The sequence below is a fragment of the Podarcis raffonei genome, chromosome 2 (assembly GCF_027172205.1).
Source record: "Podarcis raffonei isolate rPodRaf1 chromosome 2, rPodRaf1.pri, whole genome shotgun sequence".
Lineage (NCBI taxonomy): Eukaryota > Metazoa > Chordata > Lepidosauria > Squamata > Lacertidae > Podarcis > Podarcis raffonei.
In genome coordinates, this window is record NC_070603.1 from 104,848,553 (window position 1) to 104,867,922 (window position 19,370).

Genomic DNA, 19,370 nt, shown 5'->3' on the forward strand with positions numbered 1-19,370 from the left:
AAGAATATATCCTGGTCCAAAACAAAAATTAAATCATCGATAAAATGATAATAAGCCAATAAGTGCTTCCTAAATGGGTTCAAATCACTCAAAATGTATTCAAAATCAAAATAACACATGTAGATACAGGCGAGGGATGGCGCACAATGGGCTCCCATCGGCACGCCCCTACATTGAAAATAAAACTGTTCTTTAAAGCGGAATAAATTATTTTTCAAGCACCACAAAGACCTGAAACGCTGATTGACCAGAGATCGTAGTGCCTCTTTCATACCATATCTTCAGCTCTTTGAACCACCTGTTGTCGAACTCCAGCCTTTCTTATACCACATCCCCAATCTCTCTGAAAGTTAAAGGGGCCCAAGAAACCTCCTGAATCAAAAACAGTGCCGTTCTAGAGCTTGGCTGGAGGTGAGGTACCTGTGCTTGTTCTCTGACTCTTTGCAGCGATAACAAAAGGATCCGGTATACATTTATATTATGGATCTGATTCTTAACTAATGTTTCAAGATTAAATTCTGGAAGCTCCTGGCTCCTATATTTGCTGAATCAGCTCTAAATAGTGCTGCGCACTATATTGAAACAATGTCAGTATTAAATTATTTTCACAGGAGAGCATTTTGTCAAAGAAGCATTTTCTTCAAGTTGCATTTCTCTGCGGACTGGGTCAAATGCTACCTTAAAGAAGCAGTGCCTTTTAGAACATTGGGTTTTTTCCCTGGGCTACAATTTGCTAGTCTCACCAAATACAGAGCAGTGGTTACAGTGGATTATCCTTGCGTGCCCATGAAGCACAGTAAACAAAAAGTGAGATCTACAACTCAGAGCTTCCCTAAAAAGGAACACTAATATTGTTTTTCTCACTCCCATTTTTGTTAGCATATTAGCATTTCCGAGCACAATTCAAAGTGTTGTTGCTGACCTTTAAAGCCCTAAACAGCTTATGGCCTGTATACCTGAAGGAGCGTCTCCGCCCCCATCGTTCCAGCCGGACACTGAGGTCCAGTGCCAAGGGCTTTCTGGCGGTTCCCTCACTGCGAGAAGCAAAGCTACAGGGAACCAGGCAGAGGGCCTTCTCGGTAGTGGTGCCTGCCCTGTGGAATGCCCTCCCACCAGATGTCAAAGAGAAAAGCAACTACCATTTAGAAGATATCTGAAGGCAGTCCTGTTTAGGGAAGCTTTTAATGTTTGATGGACTATTGTATTTTAATATTTTGTTGGAAGCCGCCCAGAGTGGCTGGGGAAGCCCAGCCAGATGGGCGGGGTATAAATAATAAATTATTATTATTATTATTATTATTATTATTATTATTATTATTAGCATATCATTTTACTGCCCTGCCAAATTGGAACCAGTCAAGGAAAGGCGTGGAGGTAGCAAGGTGGAAGGGGGAGAGTTGGATGTTCAAAGGCCTTGTGTTAAACAAAGCCATATCTGCTGCTACATAAGCTGCACATCTCCCCCCCCCCCCCGCAGCTTTAATTATTTAAATTGTGTTTTTCAGGGATTGGTTAAATGCGTTCAGCCCTCCTATCATTCCTCCAAGCCAGCAGCTGGCAGAACATCCTGAAGTGACGGCACACCTGAGCACTCAAGGTAAGACCAGTGTGTGTGGAAGAGGTTTGGGAGAACTTGAGGGCAGCTGGGACAGACATGGCTGCTCAGGCACCCTGAGAGCCCAGTGCCGCTCACAGGGGCCAGTGTGTGCCTGTTGCATCCTTCTTGGCCACCAGAGGGCAGTTAGGGGAGACACAACAGCTTGGGTGCGCTGCAAGCCCATCCCCGCGCAGCTTTTGCGAGTTGGGCTCTCAGGACGCCGGGGCTTGTGCACCACCTTGGGCTCTGTACCCGTTGTGCCGCCCCCAAAGGTAAGTGCCGCCTGGGGCGATCTGCCTCCTCTGCACTACGCCACTGCTCTCTCCCCACGTTCGCCATGACACTGCTCTCATTACTACAGTGGGCTCCTTTGCTTTTCCTCCAAACACGGAAAATTCATGCGATATCTCAGTATACCTCCGCTACTTCTTTTGGCTACCCTCAAGAATGAAGCCATCTCAGTGATTTATTCTCAAATACAGACGATGCTCCTCAAATTGGGAATCTTTTCATGGGCATGTAAAACTGCCGTTGCTTTTGACAGCAGACTAGCTGTCAAGGCAGGACCTTGCTGTGAGGGATCTGGCAATACTTTATGCTAAGGGCCCTAAACATGCCAAAGGGAAAGGATGGTAATCCTTGAGTTAAAGACACATTAGATATATATTTTTGATAGGGGCCTGAGAAGATTCTTAATAGCAACCTCATGACATCCAGTGCTTCCCGTAGTCATGCTGCAATTCCTGATTCCAAAGCTGCTTGTTGAGGGGCTGGACCTTAGAAACTATTTCAAATGCAACCAGAACAATTCTGTTCATCTAACCTGCCTTCCAAATCTTATTTTTATTATTACTTCCATTACTATTAATTGAATTTTAGTGGGGGGGGGGACAAAAAGTGACCCAAAGTGACTTACAACGTAGTCCAAACACTAAAATCAAATATTGAAATGGAAATTGAAATACTTTATTGTCACTTGTACAACTTGTATACAGTGAGATTACGTGATATAATATAATATAATAGCCAGAACAGAATAAAAGCCTAAGAATATCTCCAAATATACATAAAAGGTAGGTATATTGCACCCCACCCCACTAAAAGGTAGGCAAGGAAGGGGCCACAAATATACCTAAAACCAGTGCTTTTTTCTGGGAGTACTCAAGGGCATGGAGTATCGGCACCTTTTTTTCTAGAAGAAAAGCACTGCCTAAAACCCTCGAAATCAAAAGCCTGGGGGAAAAGAAACATTGCTGCCTGGCATACTGGTCATGTTGTGCGTTTGCCTAATGATCGTCTTCCAAAGCAACTACTTTATTCTGAACTTAAAAATGGAAAGTGTAATGCTGGTGGTCAACAAAAGAGGTTCAAAGACTCAAGGCAAATCTTTAAAAAATGTAGTATAAACACTGACAACTGGGAAACACTGGCCTGCGAGCGCTCCAGTTGGAGAACAGCCTTTACGAAAGGTTTCATGGGCTTTGAAGACACTCAAACTCAGGATGCAAGGCAGAAACATGCTAAGAGGAAGGCACGCTTGGCAAATCCGCACCGTGGTCAACTTACGGACTCACTGTTAAAACCGTGTTTATGGAAGACAATCTTACTAGGCTCATTGGATGTTCTTTTCACAATCAGGCAGGTAGAATCGGTACAAATGTGTAGGATAAAAATGTGTTTTCTTTCTCTGCCTTCCCATTTTTCTCCTCTCTCTTTCTTGTTGTTTTGGTGCCACTATGTTAGGGTTAAGGTCATTGATTATTCAAGAACTAGAAAGGGGTTTCATCTCACAAACAATCAGCAGCTCCTCAAATACGTAGTTGGGAGTTTCAGCAGAAACATCAGCTGCACCACAACCCACAAGCAACATATAGATAGATAGCTATTGTAGTTTGGGGCACTTCAACAAGAAAGTGGGCAAACAGCTTCTTACCACCCTGCTTACACAGTAAGAGCTTAAGCACAAAATTAAGACAAAGTAGAAGAGGACAAACCTTTGAAGGTGGGACCTCTCACCAGGAGATTGAATAGAAGACATCACCCTAAACTTCAGACAAAGAATCATAGAATTGCTTCACCAGCTTATAAACACGCAGAGATATTTACAGCGCAAACCCCTCAGATGAGTTGTCACTCATCTGTGCCTCAAAACAGAGCGGAGACATGATTAAATCAAGCAAATAAGTTATTTTACACCACATTTTTAAAAAGTAATTGTTGCTTACGTCCAACCTGATCCATGAGACAAGTTTAAATGCCAGGGCCGAAAAGACAGAGGCAGCTCCTTTGGACGTACCCAGTGAGGTTGTTGACATTTTCCTTTAGAACAGAAGACGTGCACACACACACACCCCAAGGCAACATCACAAACTTTTTATAATTCCCCTCAGTTTCTAAGGAGGCTTGCTCTCTTGGGCATATGGGACTAGTTGTGCAATCCCTGCGATCCCAGCCCCACTTTAAGGCCACATTATAAACTCCCTCCGTCAAGAAAAGCTTTACAACTGGCATTCTCTCACTGCTAAATGTGGCTGACAGCTCCCCTTGCAGGGACTGGGGTCAGGGTCACATCCCAGGATGAGCGGTTCCCTTGTCTTAGCATAAGTACATCTCCCCTGAGTTGCATGGACTATTTCTGCAGTGCAGTGGCCCTTGTCACTAAGTCGCGAATTGCAGACATAGTGGAAGCTGCAGTACAAAAAGCAGCTGCCACCCAAAGGAGGTTGATGCCTCCTAAATCACAGAGACACAGAGGCTTGAAGATAACAAAATCAAGTTATCAGGCAAGAAAACCTGTGGTTATTTACTACTCGGTACAGAATATCCTTGTCAACTTTTATATGCATCTCTAATGAGATCCTAAAACAAAAACTCAATTTTGTTGTTCATGCTAATAAAAGATCTCTGTGATATCCTTTATTTGGAGGCATAACTCACGGCTAACACATGAAAGGCCCGTTTTTCCATTTTATAGCTCCCTGATTGTTTGGTGAGCATCTGCTTCTTCAGAAATGTATCTTTAGTTAACCAAGGGGTGTATAGATTTGAAGGGATAGCATGGACTGGGGGGGGGGGTGTGAGTAATGCTTCTTTTTGTAAAAGCCCCCATTATTATAACGATGACCATGTTAATTCTCTTTTCTTCCCAGCCTAAGAATTACCATCTCAGGTCAGACCCTAGAAGGGTCCATCTGGTTCAGCACTCTGGTTCTGAGAGTGGATAGACAGACAGACAGCTCTAGGTGCTCACGAGCAGAGTATGAGGACAATGTCCTCCTGTTCCTTGTTCCAGTATGGGATGACTAGGTCCATATCTCCTTCTCTGTCTGCGGGGGCTTTATTTGGCTGCTTAGACAGTTTTGTGGTGCTGCCCAACCAACTGGGTGTACTGGCCCCACTGGTAGAATATAGGGCTGCTCCAGATGAATTATTTATTTTGCATTTGCTTACATGGAGTTTAACATTCATTCCAGCTTGCTTACAGTGAGCATTCATCTCACATCCATCTTACTTTGATTATAGGATGTTTTCAGGTCGGCCCATTAGTCTTTTATCCATCCCACATTTTCAAATGCATCCCCTCATCACCCTTCAGACTGCAGAAAGGCCATGTATTCGGGTGGATCTGTTGCACTAGGCCAACAGAGCACTTTAATCCGCTTTAATTGCACAAAGCTAAAGTTCTGCTGTGCACTTGAATCCCTCTCGCAGCTGACAGCCTGGAAGTGCCCATAGTGTTATGAGCTGTGAACAAGCAGTATACAGTAGGTACCAGTCACCTGCTGCTCATAAATCTCATGTGGTGCCATGCAACAAAAGCTCGCACTCAAGCCAGTTTAGCTACCAAGCTTTTAAAATAAAACGCACCATTCAGTTCATCTGTCTCCACTCTGAAATGGTTTAATCCAGCCCCCTAGGGACGGGAAGTTGTGCGTTCTTAAGGATGTAAAAAGCTGGTTAAGGAACAAAGCATGAAGGAAAAAGCACAATGGAACAGGAGTGGGTATCTGCACACAATCTGTACCCTCCCATTTCCCATAACCTGTAACCTGTCTGGTCTCAGCTGTAAATACATTCTAAACATTGTGAAGCCGCTGCTGTTGGCATAACAGGCCATTACTCTGAGTCAGCAGAGCATACAATGCAGTTACTTCGCACTGTCATTCTGAGAAAGAGGTAAGCACTTTAGATGAAATGTAGAATACAGCCTGCATTCAACTGTGAATTATTATTTGCCATCAGGTTATTATCCATCATCTACCTTACTTTTTAGCTCTTATAAAAAGACTTTTCGTGAAATGGGCTCATAGCTCTCTGCCGGCATTCTTTTTTTTAAAAAATGTGTTTGATGGAATAAAGAAACACTGGGAATTTCTAGCCACAGTTGTGAGTTTTTCTGTGACTTCTACTCAGCCTGGTGTCTTTGTGTGCCCGGTTTGAGGTCATACCAGAGTCCCATCTAGTCCAGCGACCTGTTTCTCGCTGTGGCCCACAAGATGCCTCTGGGAAGCCCACAAACAGGACCCGAGGCATGTCCCACTGTTGTTCCCCAGTGAGTGGTGGTCAGAGGCAAGCAGCCTCTCAACACTTGGTTAGTCACTGTTGATCGCCCTAACCTCCATGAATTTGTCTAATCACCATTTTAAGCCTAATTCTAAGTTGGTGCCCATCCCCGTATCTTGTGGTAGTGAATTCCATAGCATAACTGCAATGTGGGAAAGGACGGTACTTGCTCTTGTCTGTCAGTCACCCATCATCAAAGTTCATTGAATAATTGAAATCTAGTATTATGAGTCAGGGAGGAAAACCTCTCTCTGTCCCCTTTCTCCATGCCACAAGTAATTTTACACACTTCTACAATGTCCTCCTTTGCTTCTGTTTTTAGTAAACTATGAAGCCCCAAACTTTCTAATCTTCCCTCATAACGGTCAATTAATTGGTTGACTTTTCCAGTACCTTTTCCAGTTTGACAATATCCTTTTTGAGACGTACTGGTCAGAATTGCGCACATTCTTCCAAGTAAATTCCTACTGTGGATTTGTATAAAGCAGGGGTTGTGAACCTGGTCCCTACCGCTCACTAGTAGGCATTTCAGGATTCTAGGTGGGCGGTAGGGGGTTCTGCGGCACAAGCTGAATCTTCCTTCCATCGAGCACTGGTGAGCGGTTAGGAAATTTTACCATCAAGAAAGATGCATTAGTGGGCGGTACGTATAAAAAGGTTGACTACCCCGGTATAAAGGCTTTACAGTGTTGACTGTTTATTTGTGATCCATGAACTCTAACATGGAATTCACCTTCTTCACAGTGGCTGGAGAGATGCATAGGCAGCCCCAAAGTAAGTAACTTAATTTTCAATAAAAGCTAAGAGTGGTTCCTGTATCTTACCATTGCAGTACACCTCTATCAACAGGGGAAGAAGGCCTGTTGTCTTATGCCCTGCTTGTGACCTTCCCAAAGGCCACTGCTGGAAAACAAATACTGGACTAGATGGACTTTTGGTGTAATACTGTGAGACAGTTTAGAATATTATATCTCCTCTACCTGTGGTTGTTCTGGTCAAACCAGAATTAATTGACTCTTCATTTCATTTTAGGTGAAGGGGGTGACTTTGAGGCTGAAGAAGACGAAGTTCTCACTCTCTTGTATGACCCATGCCTAAACTGTTACTTTGATCCTGAAACTGGGAAATATTATGAGTTGGCATAGCCGATTGCAAGAGCAGGAAGTGTGGCGCTTGTTTGGCGCTGTCCCAGGACTTGGGTCATTTGCAAAGTACTGATGCAGAGCTAACTCTTTTTCTACTCTGTGGTCCAAAACTTTACATCAGTCCATAGTGTGTGTAGACAAACCAAGTCACTTGCGAATATGATACAATCTTATTTTTATAGATTTGTGCTATATTTTAATAGAATGCTTAAGCAAGGTTTGGGGGTTTTCACATACATTTGTTTGGCTAGCTGATGTTACATAAAATATGGAAAGGTTTGTCTGTATGAACAAATTACGCTGAATCAAATATATTTGCCAGGTTCATCTATGAATGATGGTGTGGTACAAAAAAAAATGACTTATTCTTTCATCTCTGTTAATTTAAGAGGATGTAATGCATCTTTGTACTTCCAAAAATACAGTGTGATGTTCAAGGGGAATTGTACCGTAAAATGTCTTTTCACTTTTTTTTATTGTTGGATAAAACCATTTTTATTCTTATTCTCAAGTGGCATTCCGGGGGCGGGGGGGGATATCAAATCACCTTACAGCTTTTTTGACACATTGCATAAACCTTGAAAGGATGAATACACAGCCCTTTTATTCCAGAGTAATTAACCATCCCGTTCTAATGCCTATGAGAATTAAAACTACACATATAAAACAGGGGGGTGAAGTCCACACTCTCACTATACTTAAACCAGAGAGAGCACAAAGAGCAGGATTCCATTGGCCAGAGGTCAGGCATGCATACAATTGCCTGACATTGCAACACGCTGGACATTGCACACCCAAATCTCTTGCTTGCCCAACAGTGTCTTGAGAAAGACGTGAAGGTGCTTTGCGTAGTTCTGTCTCTGCAGCTAAGCTGGTCAAGCCCAGTATGTGCAACATACACAGTTCATATGTATGGTATATAACCTATGAATTCAAATATTAATGCATTTTGTCTTTTCTTATCTTTTCTTATTGTTTCTTCTTGTAAGATCCTGTATAACACAATCCTTAGGTAAAAATAGAAAAGTCCTTAAGTCCTTAAGGTAACAAGAACAACACAGCTGATGTAGACTGCTGGCACAAGGTGGCTGGTGCAGGTGCAAACTGCTAACTTGGGCAGAACAAGGTTTCCGGATATCTCCCTTGTTTCACTCTGAAGGGCTTCCTCAGCTGATATTAGATCTATACAATATAAATAAACGTATGGTAAAACAATACTTGGTATCCAAGGTACAACAATAGTGAATCAGATATCTGCTTTATCGTTACTGGAAAATATTATTAAGTATTAAAAAATCCAGAAGCTGTACATACTGTCAGTGTGTATAACAGGTACATAAGTAATTGTACATGAATGATTCTCAGTTGTAATGCCAAATACATTGCAAAATACTATAAATAGGCAACACCATCTGATGGAACACCACCTAGTAACACCACCTATGCCACTTCTGGGATGAAGGACAGCTTCCAGACATAACAAATAATGGGAGAAGGCGGTAAAACTGAATTTGAGGGTAGGTGGGCTTGTGTGGAGCAGCAGAAGTGGAGGAAAAGTATAAGGAAAATTCTAGTTGGTGGCAAATCGCTGTAAAAGTGAGGAGAAGCTTGGAAGTTTATGCAGAGCGTGGTGCTTATCATTTGGTTCCTGAAGAAGAGAAATACAGTAAGGAGAGATGTCATCAAAGGTAAGACACAACCAGAACATAGCCAAACATTTTGGTAGTTGATAGAAAGAGGAAAGTTTGGGTTTTAGGGATGAAGGCAAAGCAGGAGCTGGCAAATCATTTGATGCTGGGGAGGGACACCGATACTGTGCCTCTGAGACACAGTAGATGATGAAAGGTTATCTTGAAACAGTGACAGAAAAAGGAAGGGAAGTACAGTGGTGCCTCGCAAGACGAAATTAATTCGTTCTGCGAGTGTCTTCGTCTTGCGGATTTTTTGTCTTGCGAAGCACGGCTATTAACGGTAGTGACGGTTTTAAGAAAAAGGAAACAAACTCGCAAGAACTCGCAAGACGTTTTCGTCTTGCGCAGCAAGCCCATAGGGAAATTCGTCTTGCGAAGCAACTCACGAAACGAAAAACTCTTTCGTCTTGCGCGTTTTTTGTCTTGCGAGGCATTCGTCTTGCGAGGTACCACTGTAGCATAGAGGCAGAAATTTATTCATTGCCAAATTCTGAGGGCCTGCAGTTAGTTCGACTATTTCCGATGGTCTTAGTTTCACAAACCGGGTCTCCTACGCTAGCTCTGCTCCTTTTGGCTACAGGATTTGGACAGGCCGTGCCTGTCACAGTGCACCCACAGAGCCCTACATGCTGCCAATTTTCAAAACAAGGGAAGTGCAGGCACTGCTGCTGCGCAGGAGATCTCATTTGACAAAGCATCAAACTTTCTGACAGTGTCACTTACAGGATGTCACACCAGCTGTGTGTCTGGTTACTGTGCTCCATGGCTCACTTGGCGTGTGGCATATGAAAAATGACAAGGGAGATTGTGACGCGGCCTTTGTGTGCAGGAACATCCTGGAGCTGGTGGTTTGTGACAATATACTTGAGGCTTTGAGCTGCCTGCTTCCTCCGCTGCGAGGAGGCTCCTTGAAAGAAGAAATGCAAATGTGTCACCTGACAGCTTTTTTCCCTGAGAAATAACAAGGTCGCAGACAATAGAAAGGGGAGGAGAGGAAAGGGAATTAAGAAAAACCATGTGCATGACTTGTTGGAGGAGTGAATTGAGTGTTTTGGAGGTGGGAAATTGGAAGGGGAGAAAGGGCAAAAAGATTAATAAAATCCCCACGCATGGCTACCTTGGAGGGATGGGATTACACCGAAGGGTGGGCTTTTCACATCTTGTTGGAAGTTTTAACAAACGGATAGCAACATGTCTCCTCCAAATCTTGCTGTTTGTAAATATGTGACAATTGGCTGCTGTCTTTGTTTTCAAAATGAAGGAAGGGGTTGTTGTTTTTTCTGAATATTCATGAAAATATTTTCCCCGCAAGAAAACAGCTACCTATAGATGTAGACCGGAAGGCAAGTGGAGGGAAATGGCCAAGGCAAGCAAAAAGGAAGAATGGGTCGTTTCAGATGTAAGCTTTACTAGGTCTGTCCATTTTTGTTGCTGCTGCTGGAGTTAACTTCAACCGCCTTACTTTGAAATGAGATAATCAGGTTGTACCATCACCTTTTGAGGCTTTTTAATGAAAATCAAGGCATCACAAAAATAACAAACATTTGGAATACAATTACATACACATCGCCTGGGACAAGGGAAGAGCAGGTATACACCCTGGTTGTGAGAATGATAGGTGTGTACATCTGCTTCCAGAAGCCTGATACAGCATAAGGATATCAACCTGGTGCCCTTTCCTAATCAAAAGAGCCTTGCCAGTTTAGGCCAGGAGTCCTGTTACCCTGGGAGGTCTTGTATCAGGGCTCATGGCAGTCAAGTCCAGCACCTTATTTCTTGTGCCACAGTGCAGTGTTTTTTGCCGCAAGCCTATTTCAAAGATGTGAAATAGGCCATACTACATGACTGGGCACTGTCAGCTGGCCCCGTCGCAAATGAACAATTGGTCTCCACCAGAGCTTATAAAATCCCATTCTCTTATATATATAATTTTTATTAGTTTTTTAAACATATCATTTTCAACAGTACTTAAACATACTTTTACATCTTATTCAAATTTTTGACTTCCACCAATCATGTCTGAAAATTTTCCAATCTAATCTCTCAGCATGCATTTCTTATCTTCCCTCTTACATTTCAAACTCATAACCAATATCTCTATCTTTTTCTACTTTGCAACACTTCGTATATTTCTCCTTACAAAACTTCTTGTAGTCCTACTAGCGTAATTTGTTGATTACAGTTGCTCTTCAAATAATTCATATACTTCTTCCAATCTTCTGTAAATCTCTGGTCCCGCAGGTTTCGAATCCTTGTCATTTTGTCCAATTCTGCATAGTCCATTAATTTCGTCTGCCATTCTTCTTTTGTTGGAATTTCTTCTTGTTTCCATTTCTGGGCTAACAATACTCTTGCTGCAGTTGTTGCATATAAAAACAATTTAACATCTTGCCTATTAATGTCCTGACCTATAATACCAAGTAAAAATGCTTCTGGTTTTTTAAAAAAATGTATATTTCAACATCTTTTTCATCTCATTATATATCATTTCCCAGAAGTTCTTTACTTTTTTACATTCCCACCACATATGATAAAATGTTCCTTCTTTTTCTTTACATTTCCAACATTTATTATTTGTCTTATACATTTTAGCTAATTTCACTGGTGTAATATACCATCTATACATCATTTTCATCATATTCTCTTTCAAAGCATTACAGGCTGTAAATTTTATCCTTTCATTGCACAACCTTTCCCATTCTTCAAGCTGTATATTATATCCAAAGTCTTTTGCCCAATGTATCATTACCGATTTCACTTCCTCATCTTTCAAATGCCATTCCAACAGTATTTTATACATTTTAGACATTGTTTTACATTATTGTTTAATATTTCTATTTCAAATTTTGATTTTTTTTAATCATCAAATCCTTTTTCCTTTAAATCCTCTTTATACATTTCATTGACTTGGCGATAGTGCAACCAATCATTTACATATTCTTATAAAGTCCTATTCTCAGAGTCTTCCTTTCAGACTGAGAAGTTTTCTCACAGCAAGTGTACCCAGCCAGTCTTAAGTTTTTCCTTCCTTCCACCACACGACAGCTTATGGAACTGTCTTACCAACCTTACATCAAGCAGCCTGCTTTTGGCACTTCTGATCTCCAATAGCTTGCCCTGGACTCTACTATTGACACCAACCCCACAGTAACACAGGCTTAAGGAGACAACGGCACAAGCAAACACCCCAATTTTCAAATACAAATCCTTGGGCTCAAGTCAAAAGCAGTAATTGGCAGATTGACTCTTACACCAACATGATACCCGTCATCCAAACCAGGCTTCCTCCTAGCAGTTGCTTTTAAGTCTTAAAAGGGAGGGTTGATCTCTCTGTTACATGAGTTTTAGCTCCCAGGAACTCATAACGGTTAGGAACATGAGCTACATGTTTGTGGTTCCAATATCAGCCACAATTTCACTTAGAAGACTTAGGCAAGCAATAATCTCTTGGCTTCAGCTTCCTGTCTGCAAAAATAAAATAGTGGTCTACCCTATAAGGTAAAGGGACCCCTGACCAGTAGGTCCAGTCATGGCCGCCTCTGGGGTTGCGGCGCTCATCTTGCTTTACAGGCTGAGGGAGCCGGCGTACAGCTTCCGGGTCATGTGGCCAGCATGACTAAGCCGCTTCTGGAGAACTAGAGCAGTGCACGGAAATGCTGTTTACCTTCCCGTTGGAGCGGTACCTATTTATCTACTTGCACTTTTTGGGGTGCTTTTGAACTGCTAGGTTGGCAGGAGCAGGGAGCAAGCAACGGGAGCTCACCCCATCGCAGGGATTCGAACCACCAACCTTCTGATCGGCAAGTCCTAGGCTCTGTGGTTTAACCCACAGCACCACCCGCATCCCTGGTCTACCCTATAGTAGTGTGTTAAAGGTTACCAGCATGGTGTGTGTAAGAGCACTTAAGGCAGGGCTTAGCAACAGGAGCTCTTTGGGTCAAATGGATCCCCCTTAGGAGTAGAGTATACCCCACAGTTGTCAACCCAGCAGCAACACAGGAGTAAAGCCTGAGGTCTCTGTTCCTGACCGCATTCTTAAAAGTGATCCTCTGGGAAATCTAGCTATTAACCAGGGACTCAGGGTATAGTGCTATATAAATATTAAGTACTATTAGTACCCTATTCAGCCTAATGAAACTATCAAAAGGAGCTGGCTAGGTTTTCAGGAAGCGAGCCCATAATCACACTGGCGTTTTGAAACGCAATCCATTTTCATAAGGCCTCATTAATGTGCCGCGGATGTGCTCTGGAGCAGCAGGAATTAGAACAAGCTTGGGAGAGCGCTGCCTGGAGTCAGCATATCTTGACAGAAGGTCATCAATCACGGCCTTTGGTTCCATTCTGCATATTCCTTGTATGTGTCAGGAGTTATAGACTCCTCTGCACATTTCAAGCTGCACAAGTTGGCAAATCTCCCTTAAACTAACAGGCTTCGAGAGACAGCTTCATTCCTTTCTCCCACCACCGCACACCTTTTGTAAGAAGGATCTTACAAATGCTTGCCTCCCAAATGCTTGCCATTTGCCTAATTGAAACAGTTTCTGAATTCACCCAGGATGGGCCACTTCCGCTCTTCCTGGCACGACACTTACAAGCAATTTCTCTGCAGTGCAGCCATTTTGCTAAAGTTCCATCAGCCCAGGAGCTTATGAAACGTTACCATCTGTCAGCCTCCTCCAGCACTGCAGGAGTAAAGGGGCGATCTCATACGGCTGTGAGGTCAGGTGCCCCCCTCCCAAGTTTTCCTTCCAGGAAAGATTGTTTGGCTGGGCGTTGATGGCCGTGTTATTCATGAGGGACTAAGGCAGGAGTAGGCAACATAAGGCCCGGGGACCGGGTGCGGCCCAATCGCCTTCACAATCCGGCCCATGGACGGTCCGGGGATCAGCATGTTTTTACATGAGTAGAATGTGTCCTTTTATTTAAAACGCATCTCTGGGTTATTCGTGGGGCCTGCCTGGTGTTTTTACATGAGTAGAATGTGTGCTTTTATTTAAAATGCATCTCTGGGTTATTTGTGGGGCCTGCCTGTGTTTTTACATGAGAGGAATGTGTGCTTTTATTTAAAATGCATCTCTGGGTTATTTGTGGGGCCTGCCTGTGTTTTTACATGAGTAGAATGTGTGCTTTTATTTAAAATGCATCTCTGGGTTATTTGTGGGGCCTGCCTGGTGTTTTTACATGAGTAGAATGTGTGCTTTTATTTAAAATGCATCTCTGGGTTATTTGTGGGGCATAGGAATTCATTCGTTCCCCACCCCCCAAAAATATAGTCCGGCCCACCACATGGTCTGAAGGATGGTGGACCAGCCCACTGCTGAAAAAGGTTGCTAACCCCTGCACTGAGGGTTACAGGCAGGGGTGACGTGTCCCATTTCGCAATGTGGACCAAAATGGGAATGCGCTGCTCCCCACAATTCTGCTGCCCTGCTGCTGCCACCTTCATGCCACCCTTCTCTTACCTGCATCATGCAGAGGTACTGCCAACAAAGCTGTGGCACTCGTTTCCAAGTCTCACGAGATTTCTCATGTTCCATGAGCGATCTCATGAGATTTTGGTGATATCTCACCAGAAACCACTGCTGGCAGAGACGGCTGGACAGACTCAAGGTGGGCATCGCCTCCTGGGCTTCCACCACTCAAAGCATCAGTGGACCCGGCCTGGTTATAGGATAGTCCCTGTCATGGGCAAGTGAGTCCTCTGGAATTTACCCCATAGATATACCGTATTTTTTGCACCATAACACTCACTTTTTTCCTCCTAGAAAGTAAGGGGAAATGTCTGTGTGTGTTATGGAGGAAATGCCTACGGGTGACATGCCTACGGATTTTCCTCCTCTAAAAACTATGTGCGTGTTATGGTCGGGTGCGTGTTATAGAGCGAAAAATATGGTACATGCATGCCATTTCTAGAACCAGTTATAGTAGCTACAAAATGCCATATGAGTACAGTGCAGCTCCTTGTCACCCACAATTAGAAATTTGCTGATGTTGGGCAATACATTTTTTCCCCCTGCATCTAAGAAATGATTTTTATTTTGAGGGCAGAGTTCTGAGCAGTGCAAGAGGGTTGCTTTAAAAGCTGTGGCATCAGTATGAAGGTATATGGATAGAGTTATTTGATTGGAGGCACAAGCACAAGCTTGCCTTCAAAATGTGGGGTGGGGCAGGGAATGAACACATCTCTGATACATTTCCACAGAGGACTAGAAACTTGCATTTATAAAAATCTAGGCGTCTCAGGAGTCTGTGCCTTCTAACGTATTTTGTCCAAACTTCCACATGTGGAATTATGACAGAAAATAAAAAAACTCAGCTGATCGCCAAATTACTTTTTGCAACTTGGGGGAATCCCCTGTTGCCCATATTTGCACAGATGACCTCGAAAGAGTTGTAGACGTGACTAGTTTTCATTGGCACATGCATGGTCTGACAAAACAAGGCCAAGTTTTTGCCGTCTCAGGTCTTTTGGGGAGCTAGTTGTTTATGGGATTATTCACAGAAGATGCTTTAAAGTGGAAGTCATTCCTCAATGAAAATACAGAAGAGGTTGTGTGAGTTGCCGGTTCACATTCTGACGAATACTGCTTGAACAACTTGGCACACACTGCAGTATTATCTAAGTTAGAGAGAGTAGTTTGTTGGATGGGCCCTTAAGGAAATGCAGTAGCCCTAGCTGATGGAACAATACTAAGTGCAAACTGATGTCCAGAACTCTCTAATATGACGGAAGCCACATGGAGCTCAACTTTTACTGGATCCAAGAACCTGAATTAGCCTAACAGAGTGTCTTTTTTATCTACAGAACCAGTTGTCATCATTCTTGAACATACATTGCAATAAAGCACTAGTCACCTCTGTCATAGCATACACTTCCTGTTCTCGACCCAAACTAGTTTGTGGTGTGTTGGCTTAATCTGTCTTGGTTCTTTTTGTATCTCTCTGCTCAACAATATCATGTGGAGTTAAGAAAATTCTGTGACACTCTGTTATAACACATTAAAATTCCTCAGCACCTCATGCTGGAGTGGCATGTAGCACATACAGTACTGAGGTTTTCACCCATGGTAATGGAAATGTGCAAACCAGGCTGCCATAGTCCATTGACTAGAGATGAGAAAATCATCCCATTCTTTATTTCTCAACAATTAGTGGAACTTTTTAAATGCATTCTTTTCTTCCTGTGTGTGAAAGTGAATGCTTCTTCAGTGAAGTGTCCAGCAAAGAACGTTTGGTGGTTTGTTTGATTTTCTTCTCCAAAGGACACCGAACCATTTCCAAAGCCTGCTTACAACTGGGAAATAGCCAATTCCCGAAAATCAAAGTGTTCAAACTCAAGGGCTGGAACGGAAGACAAAACTTGGTTACTTTAAAACACCATGGAAGCCAACTCCAATGCAGCGTCTTGTCGTAATAATAGCAAATCCAGCACAAATTTGCCACCGTTCAAAAATCTATAACAAAAAGTGGATATTTGAGCAATTTCAAAGCACAGATGATAACACAAGATGTAGACAAAGCAGCAGCATTTCAGCGCTTTCATGAGTGGATAGGACTGTCATAAATGAAATGAACAAAGCAAATCCATAAATTGATGGACCCTGCAAAGTTAACCTAAGGAAGTCCATGGAAGACAATTTTTGACCACCCTTTTGCCCCGCAGCCATCTGTAGGCTCCGCAAAGCCTTTCCAGAAGCTCAAAAAGTTTTAACCATAACTTCATTCCCACCCACTCCCAGCCATATCTGGGCAATGGGTGTGTGTGTGTTCAGATTCACCTCTTTAAGAATGTGGATGTGGTGCAAGGGGCTTTTGGGGAGAAAGGACATCACCTGAATTTGGGCAGAGGAACAGAGGGGTTGTTTTTAGAAACTTAAGAAATATTCCTGGTGGGAAATCTAATCATACAAACATACATACATCATACTACCAAAGGAAAGATGGAAGAAAATGGCATGCCATTGCCGCTTCTAATCATACTCACAGTTGATAACATGGACTAGTGGTGTTTGATGCCAACTCACAATTCCAACTCACATTTATAGAATCATAGAATCATAGAGTTGGAAGAGACCACAAGGGCCATCGAGTCCAACCCCCTGCCAAGCAGGAAACACCATCAGAGCACTCCTGACATATGGTTGTCAAGCCTCTGCTTAAAGACCTCCAAAGAAGGAGACTCCACCACACTCCTTGGCAGCAAATTCCACTGTCGAACAGCTCTTACTGTCAGGAAGTTCTTCCTAATGTTTAGGTGGAATCTTCTTTCCTGCAGTTTGGATCCATTGCTCCGTGTCCGCTTCTCTGGAGCAGCAGAAAACAACCTTTCTCCTTCCTCTATGTGACATCCTTTTATATATTTGAACATGGCTATCATATCACCCCTTAACCTCCTCTTCTCCAGGCTAAACATGCCCAGCTCCCTTAGCCGTTCCTCATAAGGCATCATTTCCAGGCCTTTGACCATTTTGGTTGCCCTCCTCTGGACACGTTCCAGTTTGTCAGTGTCCTTCTTGAACTGTGGCGCCCAGAACTGGACACAGTACTCCAGGTGAGGTCTGACCAGAGCAGAATACAGTGGCACTATTACTTCCCTTGATCTAGATTCTGGTTCTAAATGCAGCATAAGGGGTCTCTGTAGTATAGTGTATTTTAAAATGGGGTTTTAGAGTTTTTAGGGGTTTTTGAATGTTTTATGTAGTTTCTATGTAGTTTTTATGTAGTTTTATGTAGTTTCGTGGTAGTTTTATGTAGTTTTTATGTAGTTTTATGTAGTTTTTCAATTTCATTGTTCCGCAAGGGACAATGACAATAAAGATATCGTATATCGTATATCGTAGATGCTATACTCCTATTGATGCAGCCCAGAATTGCATTGGCTTTTTTAGCTGCCGCGTCACACTGTTGACTCATGTGGGCTTCCTGGGGGCATCTCACTATGCACTGTGAAAAACAAACAAAATGCTGGATCATGTGGGCTAAAAGAACCGAAGAAGAGCTCTGGTGGATCATCAGACCAGAGGTCCATGTAGTCCAATCATCTGGCCAATGGGGCCCCCAGGCAGAACCCGAGTGCAGCGGCACTCTCCCAGTTCATGTTCCCCAAAAACTGGTATTCAAAGTCAGACTGTCTCTGACAGGCGATGTGGTAGACAGCTATTATTGATTTGTAGCTATCAATAGCTCAATCCACTATGAATCTGACTAGTCCCATTTAATATTATCCAAGTTGATGGACATCACCACATGGTCTGTAGTTTAACTATGCACTGTACGCTGGCATTTAATTGTGTCTGTCCTGAGTCTTCCAAAACTGAGCTTCATCACATGGCCCCAAATTTCTAGTATTATGAGAAGAATAAAACCTCTCTGTATCACTGAGAGCCAGTGTGGTGTAGTGGTCAAGAGCGGTAGACTTGTAATCTGGTGAACCAGGTTCACTTTCCCGCTCCTCCACATGCAGCTGCTGGGTGACCTTGGGCTAGTCACACTTCTCTGAAGTCTCTCAGCCCCACTCACCTCACAGAGTGTTTGCTGTGGGGGAGGAAGGGAAAAGGAGATGGTTAGCCGCTTTGAGACTCCTTCGGGTAGTGATAAAGCGGGATATCAAATCCAAACTCTTCTACTTCCCTCACACTATGCATAATTGTATACATCACTCTAATCTCCCCCACTGGCTCCTTTACTAAACTAAAGGTAAAGGTACCCCTGCCTGTACGGGCCAGTCTTGACAGACTCTAGGGTTGTGCGCCCATCTCACTCAAGAGGCCGGGGGCCAGCGCTGTCCGGAGACACTTCCGGGTCACGTGGCCAGCGTGACATCGCTGCTCTGGCGAGCCAGAGCCGCACACGGAAACGCCGTTTACCTTCCCGCTAGTAAGCGGTCCCTATTTATCTACTTGCACCCGGGAGTGCTTTCGAACTGCTAGGTTGGCAGGCGCTGGGACCGAGCAGCGGGAGCGCACCCCGCCGCAGGGATTCGAACCGCCAACCTTTCGATCGGCAAGCCCTAGGCGCTGAGGCTTTTACCCACAGCGCCACCCGCGTCCCTATAAACTAAACTAAAACTCTCTTTACTAAACTAGTCCCTTTACTAAACTAAAACTCTCCAAATGTGGCAACCTTTTCTCAGGGGAGATTTGGCCAAACCCCTTGATCGTCTGGGTTGCCCTCCACGTTCCCCCCATCTTTACAATGTCCTTTTTGAGATGGAGCAACCATGGATCTGTATAACAACATTATGGTCATTCTGTTTTCATTCTTAGCATTCACCATTTTTGTCACAGCTGCCGCACACTGTGCTGACTGCCTCACCCAGAGACCTCCAGGTTCAGTCAATGGGACTCTCTTTATGGACTTTCCATTTTTCTCTTT

General features: G+C 43.4%; 1 protein-coding gene across 4 annotated transcripts in view; it reads left to right on the forward strand.

The window, feature by feature from the left end:
• The window catches only part of CFAP20DC (CFAP20 domain containing), a 143,419-nt gene extending 135,643 nt beyond the window's left edge, over nucleotides 1-7,776 (forward strand). For all 4 annotated transcript variants that reach the window (XM_053378363.1, XM_053378362.1, XM_053378366.1 and 1 more), the window contains 2 exons: nucleotides 1,506-1,597; nucleotides 7,193-7,776. In XM_053378363.1, coding sequence (XP_053234338.1) covers nucleotides 1,506-1,597; nucleotides 7,193-7,305 — 205 coding nt within the window. In that variant the 3' untranslated portion in view covers nucleotides 7,306-7,776. The remainder of the gene's footprint in view (nucleotides 1-1,505; nucleotides 1,598-7,192) is intronic.
• Nucleotides 7,777-19,370: the final 11,594 nt, after the last annotated feature.